Source organism: Syngnathoides biaculeatus, chromosome 22 (genome assembly GCF_019802595.1).
Source record: "Syngnathoides biaculeatus isolate LvHL_M chromosome 22, ASM1980259v1, whole genome shotgun sequence".
Classification (NCBI taxonomy): domain Eukaryota; kingdom Metazoa; phylum Chordata; class Actinopteri; order Syngnathiformes; family Syngnathidae; genus Syngnathoides; species Syngnathoides biaculeatus.
In genome coordinates, this window is record NC_084661.1 from 15,526,364 (window position 1) to 15,553,871 (window position 27,508).

Sequence of the window (27,508 nt, forward strand, 5' to 3'; positions counted from 1 at the left end):
TGAAGGGGGGGGCACTAGTTCTTGTTTCCAAATACGTTTGAGTACGCATAGAGAGCTCTGGGGAAATGTCAGCCCCCAATTGCAAATACAAAGTACTCGTTTGTCATTTGGATAAGCAGCAAAGGGGAACAGCGGCAAAATACACACTTCACCCCCCCCCCAAAAGCTTTCTGTACAGTAATCTATACTTGCATCTCAACAAATGACAATATTATGGAAAACTTGGATTTTAGTCATTTACTTCAAAAAAAAAAAAAAGGGACGCTACTACTATTTACCATGGAAAATTTGGGCCTTCTAAAAAAAAATCACATCCAGTCACTTGAAGGAAAGAACTTGAACCGCTGCAGGTTTTGCGCATAGGCATTTGTCCATTGTTTGATGAAAACTCACCTATTGGCTGTTTTTCTGCCTGGGCCAAAGCCATGTCTAACCTAAAAATATAGCTTTGGTGCCATCTTGTGCCTGAGGAACATTGTTGAAAGAAAGGCAGGAACTTCATTTTGCCAGGCCATAGCCTTGTCCAATAGGAGGGGGGGGGAAGAGATGTGCTGCCATCTTGTGTCATCTCGAGGCAGTTCTTAACATTTTTTTTTGGGTGGGGTTTTTTTTTTTTTTAGGATTGACCCTAAAAACTTGACATTTTCCCACGTGCTTGAAGTTCAATTTGAACTCCGGTGAGACAAATGACGTTTTCCACCATATTTGAATTCGTTGAGATGCACTCTGCACATAGAAACGATTTCACATAGATTAAGCGACCGCGTGACCGAGCGGCAGCAGAAGGTCCATCCGCCGCTCGGACCGGAGTCAGCGGCGCCTTCGTTTACGCTAACGAGTACGCACGGTATGGCCGACAACCTTTATAAACACGCGTACGCGCACACAAAAGATCTTTTACAAATATTACAAAAAAGATAACCTGTGTCCGATAAATTTCAACATTAAAGCACGCTCACTGGTCACTTCGTTAGGTACACCCGCATAAACTCATGACATCTAATAAAATGCTGTCCAATAATTCATGCTTTTGGTTGACAAGGAAGAAAATTTTGCGTACTACCAGAATGACAGCACACCCAAAGAACATTTAAAGGTCTTTCAAAAAAATCATTTATGGATATCGTAAATTACGGTTCATGTACTATTATGCTCTTTGCCCTCTCTAGTAGAACAACTTCGATATACTAGTAGCACATATGTTACTAGTAGTGACGCAAAAATGTGCACTAATTGACAACTGTACATACATGACTAGTACTACTAGTCACATTGGAAAATTCAACTAGTTTCCATCTAGTGTGGTGCTAGCAGAGCTCAGAGTCAGCTAGTGCACAGTTTTGCCACACTAGTAACTCCTTTAATGTCAAATTTCTCCTACTTGTGAGGAAACGTCACAAATGATACTAGTAAGACACAGGCGCTCTACTAGTTTTCCGAACGTTCACATTAGTGAGGACAAAGCGTGTACCGGTAGTCGGGAACGGTGCGGGTGTACCTAATGATTTGTCCGTTGCTACATTTCCAAGTCACAGTGCTTCAAAGGCGGCAGCGTTGAGAAGATTCCGGAATGTTTTTGGCCCTGTAACAACAACAATTGAGACTTCAGAGTTGCTTTTTTTTGGCACATTTACTCTCTTTGCTCTGCGGACAAGACTTGCGTAATTCCCCCCCCCCCCTCCCCTCCCCTTTTTTTTTGTGGTCTCAGTTTCATCCTGGCGGGGAAATTGAGGCGCAGTCTCAAAAACAAGGCGATGGAAGCGCCCCCCCCCCCTTCTCTGGGGAGCGTGACTGTGAGGTGTGCGCGTCGAGGACTCTGCGTGGATCCTGGGGGGGGGGGGGGGGGGGATTTGATGTGCTGCGAATGAATGCATCCTGGATGGATGCCCAATCCTCTGCGCCTTCAGGGATCAATCAGTTTGCCTGTATCCTCGTTCAACAAGAAACGAGACGGACGTTGTCCTCCTCTCTCATCCTCACCCCCAGCCCCCCCCCCCCCGCCTCGCTTGTGACTCGGCAGCATTTTTTTTTTTTTTTGCATAGCGTCTTCCGTGAGCAAAAGAGACTTCTTTAAAGATTGGGAGGCCTAAAAACGAAAAGTGGCAGAGTTTGGTTTTTGGTCGCACATCCGGGTCACAGGGGAGGTGGTAAAAGACAGGCGGGCGGGCGAGCAGGCGAGTGGTGCAGGTGCGGGCCGGCCGGCCGGGATGCAGCTGCCTTATCCCGTTTGATCCCGGGACCAAACTCAGGTTTTCACATTGACTAAAAGAAGCAAAAGGAAGCCAGTTAGTTGCAGGGGAGCTGCTTTGCGACTCAGTGGGGATGCTCTTTTTTTTTTTTTTTTTTAAAGGGTGTGAGCATTTATGCCACGTAGCGAGGGAGTCGCCTCTGCAGACTCACTACGGATGGGTTAGTTTTGCCGACATGATGCAATAAATCGGTATACAGCGGTGCCTTGATTGATTGAATTTTGAATGTGTGAGGGGAAAAAAAAAAAAAACAGAACACAGAAATAAGTTACATTTTTCTCACCCAAACTTGTTTGGCAGCTGTCGACGAAAAGTTCAGAAAAAAAGTGAACAACTCATCGAAAAAGACACTGGACTGGTTGAGGTTTACTGTCAAACTAAACGTAAAACAAATTGGTCTTTATTAACTGAAATTATTGCCAGCTTAACGTTGATATCAATGATAGAAGCAAAAGATATTTGAAAACAAATGGTCACTGATATCACAATAATGACTGCTATACACATTCTTTAAGCATGACAAAATTAATATGAGTCACATTAAAAGAAGATAGTCTGGGTGACTAGTCTGGTGCCACCCGGTGGCTGAGGCAGGAACAGGAGCAACACAATTCAATGAATTGCAGCACAAACCTTTTAATCCTTTACATTCCATTTAATAATAATATTACTCTGTTTACAATTACAAGATAGTGCTATTGATTACCCATGATTAATTACTATGATATATTTTATTATAAAGATTAATAGCACTTTCCACTTGCTGAAGTCGGGCACCGCTGTATCCCAAAATGATCAAAACGAATGATTCCAACCGCTTGTACAAACCATTTCTTGCATAACAGAAATACCAAAGATTTGAAAATAAATTTCCAGTCCCACCCCAAAAGAAACTGATTCATTTTATGAATTATGTGCGATGACAAAGCTGTACTTATAGCTACTACTCGGTTGTTGTAACAATTTGACGCAAATTAGGAGGCGTGGGGGTCCGCCAAGGCGCTTTCCGTTTACAAGTGAACTCATCACAGGTGCATTATGGGAATCCTTTTATTAGCCACATACAACAGCGTACATCAGAGGTCGTGTGGTACAGGCGTCAACAACAAGAGACTTCACATCGCGCACAAGCAAACAGCCGACTACACGACACGACACGCAAACACACACACGCACGGCTCGGTGGCATGCGCCCGCTTGTGGCGGGAGGTCAGACGTGCACAAGGACAAAAAAAAAAAATGGCCGATTAAGATGGGGAAAAGCCACACAAGGTAAAGTATCACAGAGATTCATCAGTAGCGGTGGTATGATAATGGTGAATTTCTTTATATAAATATAATTTAAGGGCATAACTGGTTTCATTATCGCAGCCAAAAATCTAGAAAAAAAAAAAAAAGGATTAAAGGAGAAGTGAGCGGGGAATGCTGGGCAGTTCCAGAGTTTTTTTTTTTTTTTTTTAACATTTGGGGACAATGGAGGCCTTCAAAAGGTGTTTGGAGAGTGAAAAATGAAATGCTGTTGACAACCCTGATAAATTTGTTGCGTGGTTGGGGGGGGGGGGGGAACGTCTATAAAATGAGGGTTGAAATTGAGAAATCTTTTCTCTGTTCTCAAACGGCCACAATTTACCTGGTGACTGTCAATCAGGTGGGGGCGGCCGCTGTGGCTTCGTGGGCCCTCTCTCTGATTTCCACACTGAACTACGTTCGACCCAAGAAAAAAAAAAAATCTCCGGCGGTCAGAATAGATCCCTCGGGCTCTTTGCAGAGATTTTTTTTTTTTTTTTTTTTTTCACACCACAACGACGAGGCGCTCTAATGTGGCCAGGCCAGCCCAAATCCCTGATCCATACGTGAGCTTTTGAGTCAGACTGCCCCACCTCGCTCTAGCTCCTTTTGTGTAGGTGATGTGCGCGCGCTCACGGCCAACAATGAGGCGCTCTAACACGGCCACATCAGCAGATTAATCAAGAGAATCAGTGTTCAGGGACGATCTAGCCACTAAAAATTGTGCTAGCAGCCTGTTAAAAAGGCCGTTAGAAGGAAATGGCCGCCAGGGCTTCCAACAGCAGGTGATCAACATCGTAAACAAGATGAATATCATAACACAAACATTAAGAACCGAGGAGCCAAAAGGGCTGATATGAAAATGACGTGCAGATGGCCGACGAGAACGATTGTCACAAATGAGCGGCAATCCATTTTTTTTTTCTTATTTGTAAGCGTGTGGATTGCTTTGGAATGAACCATTTTTTTTTTTCATATGGGGGTCAATTCAACTGCAACTTTTTTTTTTTCAGGGGGGGGGGCGCTTTTGTAAAAAAAGGAAAAAAAGTTAAAGTTCTCAAAGGGGAGAAGACGAAGCAGTTCATTGGAGCAAATCGGCACAAAAGAGGGTCAAGAGGAGGAGGAAGAAGGAGACGGAAAAGCTTAAAGGTCAGATTTGGGACACTCACTGGCCAGGTTGACAATGCAGGCGATGATGATGAGCGTCCCCCCCACCAGCGACACCAGCGACAGCATCTTGGCCACGCGGCCCAGACGCACGGCGCCGTCCAGGTTCCCTTGCTCCAGGCTGTTCTTGGACTGGCACGGACGACAAGGCAGTCAGCGGCAAGTAACGCTGGCCTCACAAATTGACATCCTCAGTGCAAAATGGCCGCACACAAAGCACTTATTAATGAATGATTCATTATACAGGTATATAGCGGTACTCGGGTTCTGCCGTGCTACATAAAGGTTGTCAAGTTGTCTAACTTGACGCTACAATAAATATATATTTTTTTTGCATCAAACCTCTTTTCAGTGGTCATGTGACATGCAGTAATATCCAACATGTTTCATTTTTCATCAACACTTGGGCCACTTCGCGAATATTTTAAGGTTGGTCGTGAAATGTTCCACAACCACCAGACTGGATTATTAATTTAAAACTGAAATATTTATCTGCAGAGAAGAACATTTCACGATGAATGTGAAATGTACCAATTAATGTTTACTCTTACTTACAATAATTATACATAAGCATGAGAATTTTTTTTTTTTTTTTTTTTAAATTCAACTGAAGGAAGTCAAAAAAAAAAAAAAAAAAAAAAGCCAGAAATGTTAGCTTGACAGTCTCACCATGATGGAGTAGACGAATCCCACGATGTTGATGGGCCACACGGGGCAGAAGCAGGCCAGCACGGACAGCAGGAGGTAGTCCTTCACCTTGGTGCGGTCCAATGGCGGCTCGGTGGCGATGCTGGAGTGGCGGGACAGCGAGGGCCTGGGCGAGAAGGCCGTGTAGCCGATGGAGCCCGCCCGGCTGCCCTTCCTGGTCTTGGCGCGGTGCGGGTACGAGATGGAGTGCTGGCGGCGGGGCGGCGACGACACCACGGGCGAGGAGCCGTCCCCCGCGAGGACCCCGTTACCTGAGGGACGCCAGCAAAACAAATACGTCTCGCCTGAGTTGCCAGTGCGACGCGATCGATCAAACAATGAGTCCGCTCGTGCTTAACGTCGTAGCTGACGAGTTCCTTCCGCATCGAAGAATTACAGCAATCGATTTTAACGGATGGATTTGTTCTCAAGCCATTTACAATTTGGCCGTGCGTGTCGTACCGGTGGAAAAATTATCTAGAACTTCAAGGAAACTTAACGGGTCAGGACTCACTGCTTTTAAGCTTCTCGTTGATGACGATGACCAGCTCGCCTTTGGACTTGGGGGTCCGGGGTCCGGCGCTGGCCGGGCTGCCGCCGCCACACAGGAGCTGCTCGCCCGCTCCCAGTGACGGGCACGGCGTGCCCACCGACACTTGGCTCAGCTCGGCCTCGTCCAGCAGAGACGGTCGCTCCTCTCCGGGCCAGGCGGAAGACGACGCGGGCATCATGTTGACGGCCGTGAAGATTTAAAAAAAAAAAAAAAAAAAAGGGAGGGGGGGCGTGGGGGGAAACCGCAAATGTCGGACCTAAGGAACAACGTAGGTCAAAGTAGATTAATACTAATTGGTATTGCCATAAGAATAGAATAGGGTGTACAAAAACAAAACGGGGGGGGGGGGTAGTGTTTTTCTGCCATCTTGTGGCATTCATTGGCAATTACAGAAAAAGGTCATTGTTTTCTTCAGCAAATATACATGTAAATGTCCCCTCAAAATATTTTTTTTTGCTAATTTTACAGTGGTGCCTAAATGTTTGTTGTTTGTTTGTCAATAGAGTAAATGACAACCCCCCCCCCCCCCAAAAAAAAGAACCATCATTTGAAGGTACTACTTTTGTTCACATGAAAGTCTTCAACTAACGTCAACATTGCTCCCATGTGCCAAAAATTACATTTTTAATCGCTTTGGCTTGAATTGTGAATTTTTCAGCAAATTTTCCCCAGAAAAAAAAAAAAAAAAAAAAAAAAAAATCATACAATGCAAATATGTGGAACTCACTTTTTTTCCCCCCTAAATCCAAACCTGATTTATATCTTATTCACTCCCACAAATAACGAGCTATTTTTTTCCCCCTCCAGAGACCCACAATGCTTTGCTGACACGGGGGCTGAAAGAGATGAATGTTGCACAAATTAAACACCACCGTAATCGCCATGACGACAAATGGTGATATTCAAACCCACCAATGGAGCACGCGCGCTTATTATGAGGTAGACGTGGGAAAAGCAGCCACGCAGGTGTGTACACAACATGTGTACACACGCTAAACACCGCACAATACGGGAGAAAGAGGTGATGTGGGGGGAGGGGGGGGGGACAAAGGAACAATCCTCACTAATGAGCTTGCTGCTCCCACTGCACTGCAAGACAGCCACATTACATACATTAAATAAATGAAACAAAAAGGAGAACAGTATATTCAACCTCCCCCCACCCCATAATATACACAATGTGCCAAAGGAGGAGGTAAAAAAAAAAAAAAACTGACCTTTTTTGTATTCTGCCGTTTTTTTTGTCAACAACAGCGCGTGGAAGGTTTGCGTCACACGTCCTGGAAGCGAGAAACAAAAAAAACAAACAAAAACAAAAAATCGGGAGCAACGCCGATGTTTTTAGGGGGAGGTTGTGCGCGTATCCGAGCCGACGACATCCGTGTGTGAGGAGAAGGATGGAGAGGATAGGGAGGAGGAGGATGCTCAGATGGGGTGGGGGAAGGGGGGGGGCTCCAGCATGCAGGGCGGGCGGGACTAGCCGGAGATGGGCGGTGACCCCGTGCTGTTCTTTATGGAGATCAATAACATTCGTTTTTGCTCATCGATCCGCGTCAAACGGACATTGGGCTCACCCGATTGGCACCACCACAAAACGTGATGTCACAGTTGGGGGCGGCTGTATCAGCCTTGCTATTGTTACATACACGTGCTGAGAAAAATGCTAATTTGAGCCCATCAAACAGATCAAAATATCTTCAAGGCGGACAGCTGCAGCGAACAATGTGGACATCAAGGTGAGTAAATTGAGCGAACCTTAGCCGCAAATTGCAGGACTTCCCTGACACAAAAAGGTACGCTTAATTTGTGTCGATGTCGGTCCTGGAAATTGGTCAAAAGTCGTGAATTTTGTTCGTACATCGTCCAGCGGTACCAAAAGTAAAGGAACATAGTACCGATAAGTTGAGGAAGACTGGGTTGTTATTGTTTTTAGTATTCATTATATCCAAGATACATCTTGACAACTCAGCACAATAACAGCCTTTTGTGGAAAAATTAAGGCAGAGGAAGTACGAATATGTTTTAAGTCTTCGGAGAAACAAATACTGTACAGACAAGTACAGTCAAATTTTTGAAGCCATTTTCCCCCAAAGGACAGGATTTCCTGTTTACGACGAGGTTCCGTTCTACGTGGTTACCCTAACCCGATTTTATATGTCGGAACACATTTTTGCAAAAGTGTTGTGTAAGGATGCATCACATTCACTTTGTGTCAAGAACGCAAAAAAAAAAAAAATAAAAAATAAAAAAAATAAAAACATCCAAGGACGTGACGGGATTCAAAACAAATGCAAACTAAACACTCGCGCGCCACCTTCTGGAGCTTGTGGGGAACTGCAGCACACAACGACAAACAGCTTTTGCACTTATGTAATGGGCATTGCATTATTTAGTAGTACTTCCAGAGTTGGAGGACAATTTAGGCACAAACATTTCAAAAACTGACTGTTCATTGTATACTTGTTTTCAAGAAAATCAGGTCATAAACCAAACTAAAATTTGTCATGGATACTTTCCTGTGCTTGCCGTCACCTGTTACAAATACTAAACATTTAATAAAACCCTTACTTTCATATTTTTAGTATAATCATATTGGTATTACTCTTACAGAAAGGGTCAATCAAAGCTGTTTGCTTGTTTAGGTAAGACGCTTTTTTTTCCCCTTCAGTATTTAACAGGGCCGCTAAGGTGAAACGACTGGGGGAGGGGTGAAAAATAGAAAACGTCTTGACCTTACTTCTACAACAGTAACGGCGGTGCATATGTTGATGCAATCTCAGATCAGAAATCACTACACTTTGCCAAGAAGGATGACAGAACGTGTGCTCTTGGGCTTTTCATGTTAAAGCGGGTACAAAAAAATAAAAATTGTCTCACACAATTGCCCTGCTGCTGGCCTTCCTGTTTTTACAGGTTAACTTTTAAAAAAGGGGGAAAGAAATTCAGGGTTACTTCAATATTTGGGTTTTGTTACATTGCTGATTTGATGTACTTTTGTGTTGTTCTTAAGATCTCTGCTTTGTGTTTTTAATCCTCTGCACGAACGTGACAAACCAAACGGGACACACCAAAACCCAACTTTGAGCTTGATGGCAAAGGTAATGAATACTTGCACACAGGATGTTTTTTTTAAAATCTATAATAAAATTTGCTAAAATTTCCCTGTGCAAAAAAAAAAAAAAAAAAAAAAAAAAAAAAAAAAAATTCATTGTAAACAATGTTCTTGAGAAGGTGGCTATATTGCATTTTTTTAAACAATGCTGTAACAAAAAGTCAACTTTCCAGATGCAATGCAGGTCATGGGGTCATCCACACACTGTATATTTACACAAAACATTGCATTGACTTGGGGTGCAAAAAAAAAAAAAAAAAAAAAAAAAAAAAAAAAAAAAAAGATCACTTTCCCAGAACACTCAAAAGGTTTGCCTGAAAAAACAAAAAAAGGACAAAAGTTGAGCTTGCGTTTATACACATACAACAATATGTCCCCGTGGACATAACTTTACCTTCAGGAAGGTGGAAAATCTTTTTTCCGTCATCCCTTCGACTTGACGTACATCTTCCAGCTGCATGACAACACAAAACGTGACAAGTAAGGAAGCACGAGCCGCCTTCTCGCAGTCACGGCTTTTGCGTACCTTGGAAAAGACCCCGCGAAGCTCCCTCCAGCCCAGGATGAGCTTTGCCTTCTTGTCGCCGATCTGCTGCAGACTCTTCAGCTCTTTGAGGGAGCCCGTGTTGAGGATCTGGAGAATCTTCTGCCTGGACTGTTCTAGAACGGACTTGTCCAGCTGGGACTCCCAGTCGTTCATCACCTTGTTCTCTTTGCCGTCTGGAAGCTGAGACGGACAACGTGTGCAATACTCAGGATGGTTCAAAACTTCTTAATTAATGAAGCATCACACTCATATTATTACTCTGTTGTTCTAATATTTTATCCATAGCTCAAACACACACACACACACACACGACGAGCGTGCCGCTGACCTCAGCCTTTTCCGGAAGCGTCCCGGCCACTTCCTTCTTGATACAGACTGACTGCTTCCTAACTGTGAGCGGCATCCGAGGCGGCGGCTGGGACACTGTGACAGGGGACGTGCAAATTGGGGTTACCGTCGGGTCACGCCGCCATAAATAATCCAAACAAAATTCTAAATTTGGTAATCTTTCACGCACGGCGCTTTAGACCAAGAATGGCTCATTTGAGTGAGAAGCACTCTCGCATCGTGTCCAATTGGTTCCTTTTTCAGAGTAAAGCACTGCTTGGCCACTTCATTAGGCACAAGATCAATACAGATAAATCTTAAAGTGATCACATTTTTATTTCATTTCCCCATACTCATCACTTCTTGTATTGAGTAGCCAACTGTAAACGTATGCCAAAGTACATTCGTAAACGGAAACTGCGCCACATTTATGTGAGCACTCACAGCGATCCTGCAGCGGCTGGACCGTCGCCTGCTGCGCTTTGCCTCTGGTGAGCAGTTTGGGCTGCAGAGGCGCCGCCGCCGCACTGTTCCTGAAGCCCGGCTCCTGACTGCAACTGGTCTTCGCCTTCCTCTCTAACTTTATGTGAGCCTCTTTAAGGTCCTACATGGACAAAGCAGAACAGTTAAATTCCAAGCACGTGATGGAAAGTAAAAGTAACGTTTTACAGGTCTTTGTACACTGCTTGAGAATAGATTTTCCAGATCTTTGCTTTCTGCACCTGTTCAAACATTCTTGTTGCTTTCGTTCCACAACTTCCACAGATAACACAAAACAAAAAAATAGAGGTCACGTTGACCGTGGTTGAAATATTTTAGGCTTACAAGATAAGGTGGGGGGGAGAATATATATATATATTTTTTTTTTTTAAATACTTGGAGGAACATAAACCAGGCACCACCGCCTGCCTATGGCCACTACAGTGAGAGAAGCAACCCACACCCACATTTTTGGAAAATCTGCTACGAGTGATTTGTGGCCAAAAAAAAAAAAAAAAAAAAAAAAAAAGCACCAAATCAAGTCACGAATTAGAAATATTTTTTTTCAAAAATCGATTTTTGCAGTAAAGTACATTTCTGACTTTTCAGTGGTATCTAAACTCACTACACTGAATGACTACTACCAGTTTTTTTTAAACATTTGTAAAGTCTACAAGTGCTTTTGTCATCTTTGAGTATCTGCTAAGATCTCACGTTAAAAAAAGTTTAGCAGTTGCAGGATTGGTGAGTTGGACGAAGGCACGTTACCTGGATCTCCTGGCGGGTCGCATCCTTCAGCATAGTGACGGCATCGTTCCTCTCGCAGAACATCACCCGCTTCTCCAGAGCAAGCAGCCTCTCCATTAATGACAGTTCTGACAAACTGAGGGTCGGGGGAGTGGGGAAAAAGGGGGTGGGACCAGAGCACAAGACACCAAGTAGGCCGACCGTCAGATCAGAGAGGCTTTTGTATGTGGACGAGTCAGGCGTGCGAGCCTGGTGACAGATGGCAAGAACGCAAAGCGGACACTGGCGCGCCGCAGACGGCTGCTTCCGGCATACGTGACGCCATCTTGGCAGAGCCAAACGCTATGCAAATGAGCCAGATTTTCCCAAAACAGCGGTCAGTGTGTGCGTGTGTGTAGCCGTCCACCTGTGAACGTGAGTCGACGGCAAGGTCGAGGCCTCCTGCTCAGATTTCTTCGAGTCGCTCTGCTTCTTCTTTTGAGGCACCGTGCCAGACTGGCCCAGCTCATGCTCCTCTCTGGCCCGCTTCACTGGGGACCAAAGGGTGGGGGACGGCCCCAGATTAGTATGCGGCGCACAAGAGAGCAACATTGTGTGAAGTCATCTGTTTAGAAATGCCACCGCATTGCAGCGCCTGAATTAAAAGACAACTAACACTCCGATGCAGAATTCCAGGCAACTGGGAAACGTACTTTGGGCGGTGACTCATGAATGTTAAAGGCTGATTAGGAAATTCCATTAATCATAGTATATCTACTAGTTTGACAAGTAGTGGTCTCGTATGAACATAGCTGGCATGGAGTGACAGACTATTTGTAGTCAATGATTTTCAACCTACTCAAAATGAGCAACACAGCCAATAAATGTGCTGCTCGGAGCAGTTAGGAGGTTCTGTCAGAGACAATTTTTGTGTATCCCATTAGTAAAACAAATTTGATGTCACCTGGAGGCACAGCCACAGTTTCCCGGGTGAAGGGCTTGTTCACGATGAGCTTTGACTTGGCCGCAAAGTTGAGCGCCCCGACTGTGTCGAAGCAGTACTCGTACTCGGGGGCGATGTTGACGATCATGAGAGAGTGCGCCGAGCCCCCGAGAGAGTCCTGCAGCAGGCGCGTCAGTTTGCTGTCCCTGTAGGGCACGCGTCCCGGCCCGCCTGCCCGCAGCGAGTCCACCACTTTGCTGAGAGTGAAGAGCGACAGGTTGATGGCACCGCTTTCTTTTAGTCGGATGCCCTGGTTGCCTGTGCGGCGGTTGTCCTCCGAGCCGGCCAGGTCCACCAGGTACAGTTTACCGGTTTGTTGCCGGCGGGGCAGGCAGCGCTGAGTGCGTACAACCTACAAGAACAATTAGCTCAGCCAACACTCGCTAGAGGCAAAAGGAAAGACAGAAGACTAGAGGACACAAAAAAAAAAAAAAAAAGACCAGACACCAATTTGTACCTTTCCCAAAAAAGTCCCAGAAAGCCCAACAGTTGCTAATGGGAACGTCACAAGAGAGGATTGATTTTAGCATCGGCTACCAAATCCCGACCTACTGCACAGAGGTCACGACCTGTTAAGATGCTTTTCCATGGAGCTCAAGCCACCCAAAAAAAAAAAAAAAAAAAAACCTACAATTTGACTGGGGGTCGCGCTCAAACCTTAATGAGGAGAATGGCGTGGCTGCGGCTGGAGCGCTGGTTCAGTTTGGTCGAAGCGGTGGTGCGATTGAGGCTGGCCGGCGCGAAATGCCGCTCGAAGTCGGCGAAAGACGTGATCGGCGTGTGCGTGAGGCCCGGTATGAGGATGTTCTTGTCTTTGTCCTCGCGGATGGGCAAGTCCTGGGAGCTTGGCGACAGGAGATCGAGTACCTGAACGGTGAAGACGGAGGACGCCAAATGAGTGCGACTAAAAAAAAAAAAAAAAAACCTTTTCAAACCAGAGGTCAGGAACCTGCAGTGAGCCCCATGCTATGGTCACCGTGTATAATTAACTGTAGCTGCTATGCTAATTTCCGCTAACATCGGTTAACAAAATGTGAACGTTCATTTCTGATTTACGTGTCATCTTTACAGCAAACGTGAATTGTACAAAAAGGAAAAACCAGTGAAGGATGACAGAGAAAAACTGTCCAAGAAAAGAAAAGCACAGCCTTGCTTGTACCTCTCCCTGAGAAGTCCCAGAAAGCCCAGCAGTTGCTAGCGGGAACGTCGCAAGAGAGGATTGATTTTAGCATCGGCTACCAAATCCTGGCCTACTGCGCAGAGGCCACGACCTGTTAAGATGCTTCAAAGATTTAAAAGAACAAAGGGATGCAAAGTAGCACCAAATCCTTCTGCTCACATCTCTTATTTAGTGAACATCTGCCAGTATTACGCTTTTATTAAGTTTAAAATTCTAGATCCACATTGTCATGTATTGGCAGGCGGGTCCCGGAAAAAAAATCCCTGTGAAAAGACTTATTGACTGCAATATACACATACCGAGAGGTACAACTGTGGAACACCACGCATACAGTACCTTCTCATTGTAAATTTCTAAATAAGACATTCCAATGGCGTAGTCCCAGCCCTCGTCATCATCCTGAGAGTTGACGAGATTGAAGACTTCGCCGACAGCACGAGGGATCACGCCAGGCTGCTCTGAACTGCCCAACATGGTGTGCGTCTTGCCTTCAGGAGAGGGGGAACGAAGGGAGAATGAAGCCCTCTCAATTGTCAACCCTAAGAGATCAGATCGCTGAAAAGCGGGTAGCGCAACACACCAGCTCCTGTTGGCCCGTAGGCAAAGACGCTAGCGTTTTGGCCCCTGGTGATGTACGGTAGAATGGGCTTGACCGATGACAGGAAGACCTCTTGTTGTGTCGTTTGCTCTGCATGGAACACATCGAAGCTGAAATGGGAAGTGTATCACTTTACAACAACTGTTTCCAACTGGTTGTCTACCAAAGAGTTGATACAATTGCACACAAACACTATATTACCAGACTTATTTCAACACTAAAGTTGGTCAATATTCCACAGCCTGAAATGGGATTTGTGTGTATGAGAGACACTGTGGAGCTAAGCATTCTACCCTGTGGACTAGATTCATTGATCACTGAAGTTCTTATTTTGTATTTGTGGAATTTCAGATATTCACCAATGGTATACATTTTTTTTTTAAATTTGGTTTGAACCACTTCTGCCCTGAAACCATATAGAAAAGTTAGTTGGGATACTTTAAATAATAAAAATTTGGAAAAAAAATGTACAACAAAGGCTGTTTAGATTCCGGCAAGGTTTCCTCTTACTGGTATTTGAGCGTTTCTGTGGCGTTCCTCCAGTTGACGATCTCCAGGGCCTGCGAATCGAGGCCTCGCACACAAGGTCCCTCGCCTTTCTCGTCCTGCTCGTCCATAAAAGGCCGCAGACGAACCGCGACCCTCACCCGCGAGGCTTTCTTTCGGCCGCCGTCGGTTACTGCCACACGCTGGGCCATGCTGGCTCAGACACCTGGATAACACGTGCAAAAGTGAGGAAAACGGCGCTGTATATGAAACAAAAATGATAAATAGTTACACGTTTGACGAAATGCTAGTCGCGAATCTTAGCTAGCGGCTAACTGTTCAACCGGAACGGACTCGAACCGCGCATTTTATTCGTTCGTTCCCATCATATATTAAATGAATTCATCACTTACCGCTGGTGGATACAAAATGCCGATAGGGATTGCGTTCTTAATGTCCGAAATTCAAACTCGGCAACATTGTTCAGGCCGCTCTTTAACAATGGCGACCAGGCGCTTCGAACCCATCTAACCGAAATCTTTTCAAACGAGGCACCACGATAGCGGAAACGTCAAACAGCCAATCAGAGACCACCAAACAGTCGCCACCGCAATCATCCAATCACAACCCGCTCAACATTCGCCACGGAACGTGCTTCAACCAAATATATTCGTCTCCGTGAATAACAATAAAAAATGTAAAATGTGAATTTTCCCATCATTTGAATTACTGTTTTTACAAATACGTAGGCACAATATATTCCCGCCGAGGGTTGAGCAGGCCGGAAGTGGCGAAGGGCAAACATGGCGCACGTATCTTTCCAAATGGTAGTTTTTCCGGACCCCAAGACTTTGCGACGATAACGTGGAAATAAATACACAATACCGTATACATAATGTGTGCAAAAAATATTTATGGCGACGTAATAAGTCTTGCGCACTAAATACTAATTTGGGGTTTCTTTATCATTTCCCGTTTAAGTAAATATCTGAGACGCACTTTCGCTACAAACAGCAAAACGGAATGTCCTCTCCTTTACTAGGGATGAATATTAATATTAATATGTAGTAGTATTATGTGCGCACATTCAACCTAATTCGAGGTCACTTAGTGACAAGTTTGACAAGTACAGTCCGTATCCAATCGGCCCACAAGTCGTGTCCGGGTCTTCGCACTTACGAACCATTTCGGCACTTTCGCCACATCGGCTCCTAATACACAAACTCTGCGGGTTGATCGGTCCAAAATGGTGGTATGTTTACGTGTATGTCTTGTCGTGTCGTTATAATGGAGCACTCTCACGATTTCATTCATCGCCGAGGATAACATTATCCGCGCGTTCCGCAACGACAACAACGGTAATGACGTGATAGTGCGCTAACGTTCGTTCTGCTCGACTTTCCATTCATAGCATATTAACCGGAATGTTAATGAAATGAGATTTTGTTTCTTTTTGTGTCGAGTGTGTGCCATATATGCATGTCAAATGCACGAGCTTCCCATATTTACAGTTTTGATTCAGTCACTGTTCTGTATAAGTCTTCTTCAAACGTTACAAGAAAGAGCGTTCCTTCCATCCATTTATATCTTTCTAACTTAAATCTTTCCGTCTGTTTTTTCTTCATTTTCGAGTCCCCTGCACTGTACTTTCATTCGCATCACTAGTCTTACTACAGGCTTTCCTTCACTTCTTCCCATCAGATGTCCACCACATCATCAAATGTACTGTAAGGTCAAAAGGCAGTGGGCTAAAACCAGATCCTTGATGGATTCCATTGCATCAGTCGTTCCCAACGTGCTACCGTTCATTGATTGTTCTCATATACAAGCGTTAATTGCACCAAAACTACTGCAAGAACTCCTAATAAAACATTTGTATTTTGGGGGGGGGGGGGGCATATTCCTTAGAACTTACCCTATTAAAGGATGCAGGCCGAGGCCACCAACGCCTCCCTCAGTGAGGGCATCCAGGCTCTTGGTGTGAAAGAGGCAGAAAATGAAAAGGAAGCGTGCAAACAGGAGGAAGACGGCACCGAGCAACGAGATTCTGAGATGACTGCTGCACCCGTCGAGGACGCTGGAACCACGGACGACAAAGGTCTAAAAGAAAAAAAAAAACAAAAAACGGGGCATTCATGCTGCAATGTATTATTATTTTTTTTTTAATACAAGGCATGATTTTCCTGATTAAGACACAGACGGGCCAGAGGGAGCCAAACATGCAAACGCACCTCAGTCAGTCGCAGGGGTCGTGGACGAAGAAGGGTCGGGGGCGGCGGACGAGGACTGCGAATGGGAGTTGCCGTACAGCGACGAGGAAATGGAGGACCCCGCGAACTGGATGCCTCCTCCCGCCGAGATCAAAAGACTCTACGAGCTGCTGGCCAAGGGCGAGATGCTGGAGCTGAACTTCGAGCCCCTCCCGCGGCGGCCGCCAACGCCCGAGCGCGCCCTGTCGCCCGAAAGGGACGAGGAGGAGGATGAGGTGGAGGAGAGAGAGAGAAAGGAGAGGGAGCGCAAGTCAGTATTGAAATCCTTTATGGGCACATTTCAGTCTCCGATTTATTGATTTATTTTGGGTCCATTCCAGGCCTCCGAGTCCAACCGAGTTTGACTTCGATGAGGAGCAGCAACTGCAAAGCACCCCGAAAAATTCCTTCATTAATAGACGCAGGACACCGGGTGTGTATTCGGCTCGTGGATGACGGGCGCCCCATCGGACTTGCAAATCTGCACAGTCGAGCACGAAAAATCACACATGTAAAATTTGCTACGAGTAGAAATACTTAAGATATTGAAAGGGGTCGCTTATTTTGAGTAGTCTTGACCAACGTTCCCTCTAAGCTGCGCAATCGTGCACTTGTCGCGCACGTGAAAACCGAACCAGCGCAGTGAACCACAGCCTGTCTTTTTGTTTTGTTTTTTGTTTATATGCGGAAGCACACGGTCTCTAACAGCTGCTGCTCAGCCTAATTCGACATTCTTGTTTACCTGACACCGCCCCCCTCCGCTCTTAAAGGGGTACACTCATAATTACAAACAGAACACACACCCGTAACGTCATATCTGCGGGCATGACTGACTGCACCCGTACATTTTTCAAATGTGACTGACTGTTGATCGCCAGCTTGAGGTCCGTGTACAAGTACACGCTTTATCCTCGCTAGTTGACCGACTTTGGCGGACATTTACGACAACTACATGTGACTAGGAAGCCAAAACTGTGCATTAGTTCACATCTGCATGCTACTACAAGCAAAATGCTGGATCTTAACTAGGAGAATTTTGTCACTAGTAGCATATTGTCATCAACCTGTGGAGTTAACCTCAGTAATAACATTTTGTAGTTGTACCAGTAGTATGCAAAACGTGTCCTACGACTTGGGACAAAGAACTTGTACATGGATCTTCGATGGATATGAAGGATTTCAACCATGTCTACGTTTTTAAGACTGTATCCACAAAATTGTTAGGATTATTTCCTTTTGTGTGCATTCAATCCCAATCTTTTTAACATAAATTTTAGTAAACACAAACTTTTTCTTCAATTCTAGTCTGGGTAAAATTGTTTTTTTTTTTTTTTTTTTTGGGGGGGGGGGGGGGTTTTCGCTCGAGTCTTAACAAGGTTTGATCCCGCCCCGGCAGGGTCGTCAGCCCGCTCGTCTGTGAAAAGGGAGGCCAGGCTGGACAAAGTGCTGTCGGACATGAAGCGCCACCGCAAAATCGAGGAGCACATCATGCGCACGGGGCGAGACCTCTTCAAGAGCGAGAAGAAGACGGAGGCGGCGCTGTCGCCCAACAGCCAGAAGGAGCGGGACAAGGAACGCGAGCGAGACAGCAACCCCAACACCATCTTCTCCCCCAGGCAGAGGAGATACTGAACGCTGATGGTTCCGGTGTCAACCCCCACCCCGCACCCCCCTGTACATTTTCAAGGCGCTTTTTCGAAAGTTGATTTCCTCCCCACCCCCTCTAATGTAACCAATTTTGTATGTTATCTATGTTTTTGTATGATGGCAATAAACATGCTAACCCAAAGAGGACTCGCGAAATAACATTTGGAGAAATGTTGGGGAATAAAGAGATAAAATGGTAAACATTTAAAGCGGTGATAAATCATATTTAAAGCAGTTGAGACCAGACAGACAACTAAAATGCAGTGGCGCCTTATTCATTCTTACGAATATATATATGTATATATAAACAATGAAAATGAAAAAATAATGTAAACAAAGTATAAAATATTCTTTTGCATTATCTCTTCGCTTCACTTCAGCCCAAAATTTGGTACTGAATAATTTTGGGCTGAACTTTAGTGGGTATAAAAAGTCCACACACGCTTTTCCAAAAGCAAGATTATTTAGGGAATAAAGAAATAAGACCAAGACTACATTACATCTTATTTTCTCTATTTGATGACTGCTAACTTTACCTTCACATTAATGGTGGAACTCTTTAATCTTGATCTAAAAAAAAAAAAAATCCCCAAAATGTTCTAATATCCCTCACCAATCATGACCTTTGTCCCTCTAGCGACCTGCCAAAAATAAAAATATACATAATAATCAAGAGACAAGACACAACCAGGACAGAGAAGTATATTTCAGATAAGTTTGAGTAACATTACAGCCTTCACATAAGGCTCAGAAGCATAGAGTATATAATTATGGATGCATAAATATGCATTCAGAACCACAAACCAAATAAATAAATAAAATAAATAAATACGTACTTACAAATAAATAACGAGCAATTGGGGGGAATATACAGTACGTTCAGGTCAGGCTCGGGATTGCGGAAGGTGGGGGTGGGGTGGGGTGGGGGGGTTAATGGTTGCTCTGTTTTTGACATGCCCGGTTAGTTGTCCAGATGTTTTGGCAAATGTTTGTCTTCATTTTTATGTATAATAATTATTTTTTTTTTTTTTGCCTTGACCCATTTCCAGGAGAAGTGCAGCTGCTGCTTTAAAAACAAAACACTAAGTGACAAAGCGAATTCAACAAAGGTTCATAGAACCTGTGGAGCAAATTAGCACAATGTAAAAGGTTTTTAAAAATAAACATATTGAACTCAATAAATGTTTGGGGTTTTTTTTTTTCAAGATCAACATGGCCTTATTTATTGGTAGCAAACAGGCTGCGCGTAAATTACGAGGGAATGTCTCCCACAACACTGTTTTCCCTTCAAAAGTTTCTTAATAATGCCCTTAACAATGCTTAAAAAAAAAACAAAAAAACATCTGTGAGCTATTTTTGGCCAATTGAACGGATGACATTGCAGTCGACGAACCAAAACATTCATCCTTTAAAACCTCCTGAAGGTTTTGTCACTGGTACCACATGGAATGAAGTCGTATCTACACGTAGCTGCGCGAGGGATTTTTTTTTTTTTTTTGGGGGGGGGGGGGGGTGTCGGTTGTGTAAACGAACTGAGGTGAGGTGGCGTCGATCCGGCGTCGATTTTCTTTTATCTTTTTAACGGAACGCTGTCTGTCCTAATACTGACGTGGAAATCCGGGCTTCGCCTCGGAGCTATGTACACCCGTCACAATTGTCCCGCCTCCTCTGAGGATGAAAATCAAGTAGAAAGCAAAAGAATAGTGGAAAAAAAAAAAGGGGGGGGGATAAGGCAGCAGAATACAGTCTTATGAGATCATCTTTCACTCTGCAGGTTGCTTCATACATGTTGTTAAGAGTGACGGTGACTACATCGAGGATACAGAGAAACACTAACAAGCCGAAATACTCTTTTAGCTGGGATTGTTTTTTTTTTTTTTTTTTTTTGTCTTCTTGGTTGCGATACTTGAATTCGGCCTTCCGTCTACAGCAAATGTTCTAACGTACAATATAATACATTCCTATGGACGTGCTCTCCCCCCCGAGAGGTCACGGTTTGAACTACATGAAGGAAATGGGTTCGCCTACGCTCGCTATACATCCGGGGCTAAAATCCTCACGCGTCAACGCCGCGCGTTCCTTCCCGTCGCGGTGCCCGATGACATCTTCGGAGCGCCGCGGCGCCCGTTTGGTATTCCTGCAAAGTGAGAAGCCAAAGTCCTTGAAGGCCGGCAGACAAAACTCTCGGCAGGTTGGAGAGGTTGCTGCGTGCCGCCTGCGAAGACTCCGGCGCTATTTGAGGACATCATTTGTAGCTTTTTTAGCCTTCGCTGCGTTGCTACTTGTTCTACCCCCCCCCCCCACTCCCCGTGACATTGGTACATTCGCCTCTCCTCCCGGCGCACCCGCCGCCGCCCCGCCCACCCCCCGACTCCTCTCAGTGGGTGGCCAGGTCGGGCTCCGCGGAGGGCGCTCTGTAGCCGTTGGCCGGCTGGGGCGCCGCCTCGCCGCCGTCCGCCGTGGCCGCGCCGGGGCGCCGTCTCTGTGAGCGGGAGGAGCCCGTGAAGAGTCGCAGGGCGCCCCTGCAAATGAGGGAGAACCAATAGAGCTGCGGCGCCATGAGCAGGGCGGCCCCGAGGTTACAGTGCCAGGGCACCGACAGGGGGACCAAGTGGAACGGAATGGACGCGTACCTGCACCCCGACAAAAAAAGGGAGACACGAGGGGGGATTGGTTGGGTGAATGCGCGCGGCAGACCTCGGCGCGCGTGCGAGCGTCGCGGACTTCCGGCTCGGCGTGAAGAGGAAAGCGCTGGCAAGAAAAGACGTACCTTCCGTAGACGTAGTAGAGGTAAGGGAAGAGGAGGACCCGACAGATGAAAAAAGTGATCAGCATAAGAGCCCCGTTCACTTTGTGCAGGAGTGTGTGTTGCTGTTTGTACTGAGAGTGAGAAAACAACAGAGGGGAGGGAGAGAGAGAGAGAGAGAGAGAGAGAAAGAAAAAGAGAGACAGCGACTGAGAGAAGCAAGCAGTACAGTTTGGTTGGCGTGGATATATATGGTTGGTTCATCCTGAATTATTGTTTTGGTTTTTTTCATAGTGTCAGGGGGAGGGAGGACCAATTGGCAAGCAATAGCCCAAATCAGCGATTCTCAAACTTTTTACACCAAGAATACAAAGAAAAAAATATATATAGCTAGCTCTCCAAGTACCTCCAATATGGCCGACATTAAAATTCAGGAACTCAGTAGGCTTAAGAATTCATTTTATTCCTAAAAAAAAAAATCACGTCATCGCTGTCACATATGGTCAATTTCCCATTTTCATTAGCTTCAGAACAAATTAATTAACGATCTTTAATGCTTCAACTGTCTGAAAAAAATGTTATAAAACTCTTCCCTGACTAAATAAAATTTGAAAAAGTATCTGTATAAAATTAACGCATTATATTATTTTTATAGCATATATAAGGAAGGGCATCCGGCGTAAAACTGTCCCAATACAAATATGCGTTCGTCTAAGATGACACGCTGTGGCGACCCCTAACGGGACAAGCCGAAAGGAATAGAAGAAGAGGACATAAGAATAAAACAAAATCAACCAAATAACAAACATTAACCTTTTTGTTAGCCTAACGCCGTCATTGCATATGCATATTTTTTGTGAACATCCAAAGCGAGAATTCCTGCCGTACATCATACAGTGAAATCATGGAACAGTATGAAATGGTTTATTTTGCCATTGTCAAAGGGGAATTCCACTGGTTTGCATGAGCAATGTATCCAATAGGTCATGGAATATGTACTCCATTTTGACAACGTGATGTTAAATCCTCTCGAATTTGATAGATTTTTTTTTAATCGACAATTACGAATTTTCAGGGCCGCTGCCATTTTCGCGAGTCATGTGACGGATGTAATGTGTTACGCGCCGCAACAAAGGCTCGCTTACATTGGACACCATTTATGCCCGGCACTGATTTCTCGGATTTCTTCATCAGTTGAGGATAAATCAGAGAAATCAGCGCCGGGGATAAACGGTGTCCCATGTAATCGAGCGTTCGGAACCCCACGTAACAAAAATTTGGAATTGTCGATAAAAATGTAACATCACATTGTCAAAATAGAGTACATATTACATGACCTATCGGATACATTGTTAATAATGCAAACCAGTGGAATTCCCCTTTAAGACCGAGTGCATGTGAAGTGGACATCGGATGTGGAGTGGCCGGGGAGCGTGATGGTGTATCTGCCCAACAGCTGGGCGTGGAGGATGCGCATGTGCGTTTATTTCAGCAAACCAAGCGAGTGCTGGTGTTGAAAAGAGACAAGACAACGGGAGTCGCGCGCAGGTGCAAAACCAGGTGCATGCTGGGAAACGAGCGGAGACACGCGGATGGGATGAAGAGGAGACGGGAAGGTGAAAGTGGAGAAAAGGAGAAGGCGATACAGGAGGCACGTTTGGTTCCCCGTCCGTATGGGGGAGGAGGGTCGGAGCTGCGACGCCGCCGAGGGCGCGTGATGGTCATATAGCCGTGTCTGGCATAGAAATATTGTGATCTTTTATAGCAGCACAATTTTTTGCCCACACACACATACACAACAAAAACTTTTGACAGTAATATGCTGCATGCTGATATTTGCAGGTGCAAAAGGAAGGTGGAGGGGGGGGGGGTGGTGGGGGGTGAATTTCCTTTGGAAATTATGCTGGGGGAAGTTTGGAAATATTCCAAAATTGGGAACTTTACATGTGATATATTGGAATGGAGGAAAATTACAAAGTTATCATTTGAGAGAATAAATATAAAGACGTTAGTTGGAATTGTACTTTTATCAAGTGTGGTTGTTTTGGTCACTACTTTAGTCAAATACATTTTTCCTAACTCAATAAAAAAAAAAAAAAAAATTATTTTTTAACATTGCTGCTTTATTCCCATGGTAGATTTCTAACTTTGAAAACTCCCGGCAGCCATCATAATATAATATAATATAATATAATAGAATAGAATAGAATATAATATACAGCAGTCACGGGCATTTACGTCATCAGCCTCAAGGAGGAGCCGTCACCCATTAAGGATAAAGCTTGGAAATGGGCGTTTCGATTAGTGCAAAAACCATTTGCGAGCGTTATGGACGGCACACATAATTGAGTGAAGGTGATTATTTAAACCCGCGCCGATCATCTTTATTAACGGCACGTTCGTTCGCCAGGCGCCGCATTTCGTGGTGGAAACGTGGCGCGACGGCGGCACGTGCCTCAGACAACGCGGCGCGGCGGTCGGCTCGGCGAGCGGCCGCCTACCTGGATGAGTATTTTTCCTAAGCAGACCGACGGAGTGCTGAGCTCGGCCATGAACATGATGCCCTGGAAATAATCTCCCCTTCCTTGGCGCACAAACTGGAGGAGGGAGAGACGAACAGAAACTAATCACTGGTCCGGAAAACGATTACATCTCGTGCTCCGCGGTAGGCGGGCTGCAGAGTCCGCTATAATTACGCCGCACTGTAAATACTCCTTTGGCTGGAGTCAACAAGTGTCAAATGTGACATACAACGCACTTGGCACTTTAGCTATAATTTTACTTTTAAATTAGACCGCGCAGCAGAACTGTTGTAATTCAAAAATATTGTAGATGCGATTAAACGTATAACGAAAGCGAGCGTCACCATAAGTACGTCACAAAGCTTTCAATTTAGCGCTGAACGCAAAGGAGAGAAACGGCGGTTACCACAGAAATGGGGAAGCAGATGGTAACCATGACGACGTGGTGCAGCACCATGAGGAACTCGCGGCGCAGGTAGCTGGTCAGCGCCGACGCCATGTGCTGGGGGGCGGCCGAGGCCTCCTCGTGCCCCTTGACCCTCAGTTTGTACCAGTAACACATGAACATGGCGTAGATGTCGTACACGAAGTAGGGAACGGCGAACATGATGTACGTGCTGGTCAACCAGTGCCTGAAAGGTGGAAGAAACCGAAGATGTTTTTTTTTTTTTTTGGTTTGTTTTTTAACTAACTTAAATTTTTGTGTTGTGATTGGTCGACTCACTGATCCTCGATGATGTCATCGCAGGAAGAGGCGATAATGTAGCCGGCTGAAGAAGCCATGACCGCCTGAACCGATGACACCAACCTGGGAAGAGGACAACCGGCATGTTGGCAAATGATGATTTATGGGCACGACTGAGCGATGAATAGCATTAAACTTTTTTAAACTAAGGGAACAAATTTCACACTTGGGGGGGGGGGGGGGGATCCCTCAGCACATCACTTGACAAAAATGTCACAAAAAGATGACACGCGGGTCAGGTCGAGAAAACCTCACCTGGCGGACACGATGACGGCGTCGCCTTCGCTCCATCGCAGCGCCGGGATGGACTTGAGGCACTGCTTGGACAGAAGGAAGAGGCCCGGGAAGAAGACAGAGCCGGCAGCGAGGATGGTCAGCATGGTCTCTGGCCGTCTGGCTGAGAGGCAAAATGTTGGGTGGGCAATCTGGTCCTGGAGATTTGTCGCTCTTTCTCCTCCTCCCTGCGTGAGGTCAAAGAGCAAAATAATCACCGTGTATTGATCCGACTAAGTCGGACAACAAGAATAAATCAAGAGGAGATGCGCTGAAGACATTCTGAACGTGATGACCTTAAGACTGGCTTTGTGCAGCTGATAACGTTATTTCATCTTTAAAAACACGTTTACTAAGCCCTTTGACAGGACAGGAATGCAAATGGATGCTTAGAAAGAAATTTTAGAATTTACACAATAAAAGTGGAACTCCACCCAAAAAAAAAGCAACTTTGTAAGCTAACAAATGCAAATGCATTGTATTTAAAAGTTAAATACAACTGAACTGTACCGGATACAAAATAAAAGAAATAATCCACTGCAACATTATACACGTGATATACTACACTTTGAGAACCACTGCATCACCGTTGATTTTGAACCTCTTATTTGGAAGAAGCAAAAGTCCCTGACCTGCGGGCTAAGTCATAATGCTTTAATAGATCAGTTGGAGCAAGACCTGCATGTGCTTTAACAGCCACCCGTAAAACCTTCCAAATCTATGCTAAACAAACCGGAAGCCGTCAAGGTGATGCGACGACGGCGACGACTGTTTGACCGAGCGAGAGCGAGCCTGGCAATTGCGTTTGCGGTCACAGCAAACCCCATTTTCCCTTCCGTCGAGGTGAAGGTTGCAAGTGGTTTCATTCCCATGAGACGACTGACTCGTTTTAAAAAAAAAAAAAAAAAAAAAGTTGACGTCCATTAGCTAATTGCACAAGGCATCACGGAAAACATGCTTGAATTCCTGCCAGCGTTACATTTCTGAGCAGTATGTATTGTAATTCAACATCATTCATCACTGTCAATAATACGACACACTTCCCACTTTTGATTTGATTGAACAAATATTACCATAACATAATTGGACAATATTTATATGACTGACAACATACATGTTTATATAAGATTGCTAATTCTTTTAAATTCTGCTCTTTTTTTGTATGTTGTTATGTACATTCTTCACACGAGTGTATATGTCGGAATATTGCTGCTTTGGGAATTGAATCCACATCACAGTATAAAAAGGGTATCTGCAGACCTCAGTGACCTCAAATACATGTTAGACTTAATTTATAGTTGGTTTTAAGGAACTCAGCGTGTGAAATATACTGTCAGACTTAGTGGGTCACAAAAAGGTAAGAGGGCTTCTCGTGCTTTGAACCGTATTAAAGAGTTATCTTATCGGGCTAATCGCAAGAGCTACTTAAGGTGCGTTTATTTGATTTGTCAGCTTTAAAGTAGGAGACGGTTTGAGTCTGCAGGAGAGTTCAACAGTGCCATGATTCCCTACCAGTATGCCGAGGGAAAACTGTGCCATTTCTCTTATTGGGCCTGCAAATTATGTCTTTATTACAAATAATAATGCATTTTTGCTTATCTAGCTACACCATTTCAAGCGGTAGTCGTAGCTCATCTATTTCAAAAAGAATTATTTGGAGCTGTAAAATGAAAAAGATGAAATTGACAAAGCAGAACTTGTTCAATCAATAAACATTGGCAAATAATTCATTAATAAACCGTAACGGGGAGATTTTGTAGTATACTTTAATGTAACAAAATTGTAGGATGGATGGATAGAAAGAACCAATTATAAAAAAAAAATAAAGTGACAAGATAGAATCAATTATAAAAAAAAAAAATTCAAGTGACACCACCACATTATGCATCATCCAATTTCACGGTCTCGTTTATTTATTAATAATCCATTTATTCAAAACTATCTCTGCCGGCGGCATCCAGTGACTGGAAAATGGCAGAAAGTGTATCCACTATTAGTGACATATTTTTATTTTTTATTTTTTGTAACGTAAAATATCAATAAAGATTTAGAAACAGTGCAGGTCATCTGAGCAATTGTTGGTAACAATGACGCTAAACACGCCAGCTAACGTTAGCCAATGTCAAGCAGTAAGTCCCCGCCGGCGAAAGAAGCTTATCACTTTGCAAGCGTATTTTTAAGCAATTGACGCCGCAGTAGCTCTAGAAAATTAAACCCGGGACGGCTTGAATGTTACAAGTGTTGGGTGGAAATGTTTTGTGGCGACACTTAAGGTGACATGTTATTTGTTTGTAGCAGTTAGCATTAGCCGCCACAAAGCTAGCCTGCTAGCAGACAGAGGAGTTGAGTGCACATGTCTCGAAAGGGAGGATAAAAATGGGACAAAATGAGGCTGATATTTACCGCAGAGGCTTCGGTGGCGTCCAGTCAGCGGCCGCTTGAAACTCGCGTCCCGCGGAGCAAAGCCAGACTGGTCCCGGGGGTCTCCGCCGCGGCGATCCACATGTTTTGTGCGGCCACTCGGGCGCCTGCGGGGGTTAGCGGCCAGCCAGCTAGCGGTAGCTTGCAGCAAGTTGAATCGAAATCAGCAGCAAGCCCGCACGCTCGCTCGCGCAAGTCTGGGAGCATTAAGTGAAGGGCTTAGACAAAACGTCCAAGCAAACACGCCTCCCCCCCACCCAAAAAAAAAAAAAAACGAAAACAAATAATCTTTGGGTGTCAGTCCCAGTCGTCGAAGGAGCGAACCGGTGCCCGTGTCATTGCATCTCAGCTTGTGTGTGCGAGTGCGTCTCTTCCCTGCTGCTGTTGACTCAACAGTCAGAAAGGACTGCTGCACCAGCTACCTGCTAACAGCAGCATGGAGTCATGACGAGAAGGTTTTTGCATTACCCGAGACTGTCCCCCCCCCCCCGCCACACCACACC

General features: G+C 44.9%; 4 protein-coding genes across 7 annotated transcripts; 1 reads left to right on the forward strand and 3 right to left on the reverse strand.

Moving 5' to 3' along the window:
• Nucleotides 1-305: 305 nt before the first annotated feature.
• LOC133496009 (proline-rich transmembrane protein 2-like) lies at nucleotides 306-6,139 on the reverse strand (the record flags this gene model as incomplete). Its single annotated transcript, XM_061811119.1, has 4 exons — nucleotides 306-1,582; nucleotides 4,706-4,835; nucleotides 5,373-5,662; nucleotides 5,905-6,139. Coding segments are annotated over 4 exons (708 nt in total), but the record flags the coding sequence as incomplete, so codon positions are not given.
• A 2,999-nt stretch (nucleotides 6,140-9,138) lies between these two features.
• On the reverse strand, nucleotides 9,139-14,614 carry kif22 (kinesin family member 22). Its single transcript, XM_061810128.1, has 12 exons — nucleotides 14,427-14,614; nucleotides 13,899-14,026; nucleotides 13,655-13,806; nucleotides 12,796-13,005; nucleotides 12,100-12,490; nucleotides 11,563-11,686; nucleotides 11,178-11,292; nucleotides 10,374-10,533; nucleotides 9,931-10,025; nucleotides 9,582-9,782; nucleotides 9,450-9,509; nucleotides 9,139-9,369 (listed from the first exon to the last, which is right to left on the reverse strand). The coding sequence occupies exons 1-12, from the start codon at nucleotides 14,612-14,614 to the stop codon at nucleotides 9,340-9,342; spliced, it is 1,854 nt and encodes a 617-aa protein (XP_061666112.1). The 3' UTR covers nucleotides 9,139-9,339.
• A 1,714-nt stretch (nucleotides 14,615-16,328) lies between these two features.
• On the forward strand, nucleotides 16,329-19,663 carry pagr1 (PAXIP1 associated glutamate-rich protein 1). 2 transcript variants are annotated; one of them, XM_061810139.1, is made up of 4 exons: nucleotides 16,329-16,500; nucleotides 16,595-16,922; nucleotides 16,993-17,084; nucleotides 18,048-19,663. In XM_061810139.1, exons 1-4 carry the CDS (start codon nucleotides 16,329-16,331, stop codon nucleotides 18,281-18,283), a joined length of 828 nt encoding a protein of 275 aa, XP_061666123.1. In that variant the 3' UTR covers nucleotides 18,284-19,663. The 2 variants fall into 2 exon arrangements, with proteins under 2 accessions (XP_061666123.1, XP_061666124.1); XM_061810140.1 differs by having other exon boundaries at nucleotides 16,601-16,922.
• A 139-nt stretch (nucleotides 19,664-19,802) lies between these two features.
• tlcd3bb (TLC domain containing 3Bb) lies at nucleotides 19,803-27,508 on the reverse strand. 3 transcript variants are annotated; one of them, XM_061810137.1, is made up of 7 exons: nucleotides 26,988-27,508; nucleotides 24,567-24,772; nucleotides 24,291-24,374; nucleotides 23,973-24,198; nucleotides 23,546-23,641; nucleotides 21,069-21,178; nucleotides 20,571-20,931 (listed from the first exon to the last, which is right to left on the reverse strand). In XM_061810137.1, exons 2-7 carry the CDS (start codon nucleotides 24,689-24,691, stop codon nucleotides 20,676-20,678), a joined length of 897 nt encoding a protein of 298 aa, XP_061666121.1. In that variant the 5' UTR covers nucleotides 24,692-24,772; nucleotides 26,988-27,508; the 3' UTR covers nucleotides 20,571-20,675. The 3 variants fall into 3 exon arrangements, with proteins under 3 accessions (XP_061666119.1, XP_061666121.1, XP_061666122.1); XM_061810138.1 differs by having other exon boundaries at nucleotides 20,572-20,820; nucleotides 26,988-27,507; XM_061810135.1 differs by lacking the exon at nucleotides 21,069-21,178 and having other exon boundaries at nucleotides 19,803-20,820; nucleotides 26,988-27,506.

Excerpts from the sequence above, each read along its gene's own strand:
- kif22 (XM_061810128.1), bottom strand. The coding sequence starts at position 14,614 with ATGGCCCAGCGTGTGGCAGTAACCGACGGCGGCCGAAAGAAAGCCTCG. Across the intron at positions 13,807-13,898 it reads CTACGGGCCAACAGGAGCTG|GCAAGACGCACACCATGTTG; the intron begins GTGTGTTGCGCT and ends CCTCTCCTGAAG. Across the intron at positions 10,026-10,373 it reads CCAGCCGCTGCAGGATCGCT|TGTCCCAGCCGCCGCCTCGG; the intron begins GTGAGTGCTCAC and ends CCCCTGTCACAG.
- pagr1 (XM_061810139.1), top strand. The coding sequence starts at position 16,329 with ATGCAGGCCGAGGCCACCAACGCCTCCCTCAGTGAGGGCATCCAGGCT. Across the intron at positions 16,501-16,594 it reads TGGAACCACGGACGACAAAG|ACACAGACGGGCCAGAGGGA; the intron begins GTCTAAAAGAAA and ends TTCCTGATTAAG. Across the intron at positions 17,085-18,047 it reads TAATAGACGCAGGACACCGG|GGTCGTCAGCCCGCTCGTCT; the intron begins GTGTGTATTCGG and ends CCGCCCCGGCAG.
- tlcd3bb (XM_061810135.1), bottom strand. The coding sequence starts at position 24,691 with ATGCTGACCATCCTCGCTGCCGGCTCTGTCTTCTTCCCGGGCCTCTTC. Across the intron at positions 24,375-24,566 it reads GCCGTCATCGTGTCCGCCAG|GTTGGTGTCATCGGTTCAGG; the intron begins GTGAGGTTTTCT and ends TCCTCTTCCCAG. Across the intron at positions 24,199-24,290 it reads GATGACATCATCGAGGATCA|GCACTGGTTGACCAGCACGT; the intron begins GTGAGTCGACCA and ends TCCACCTTTCAG.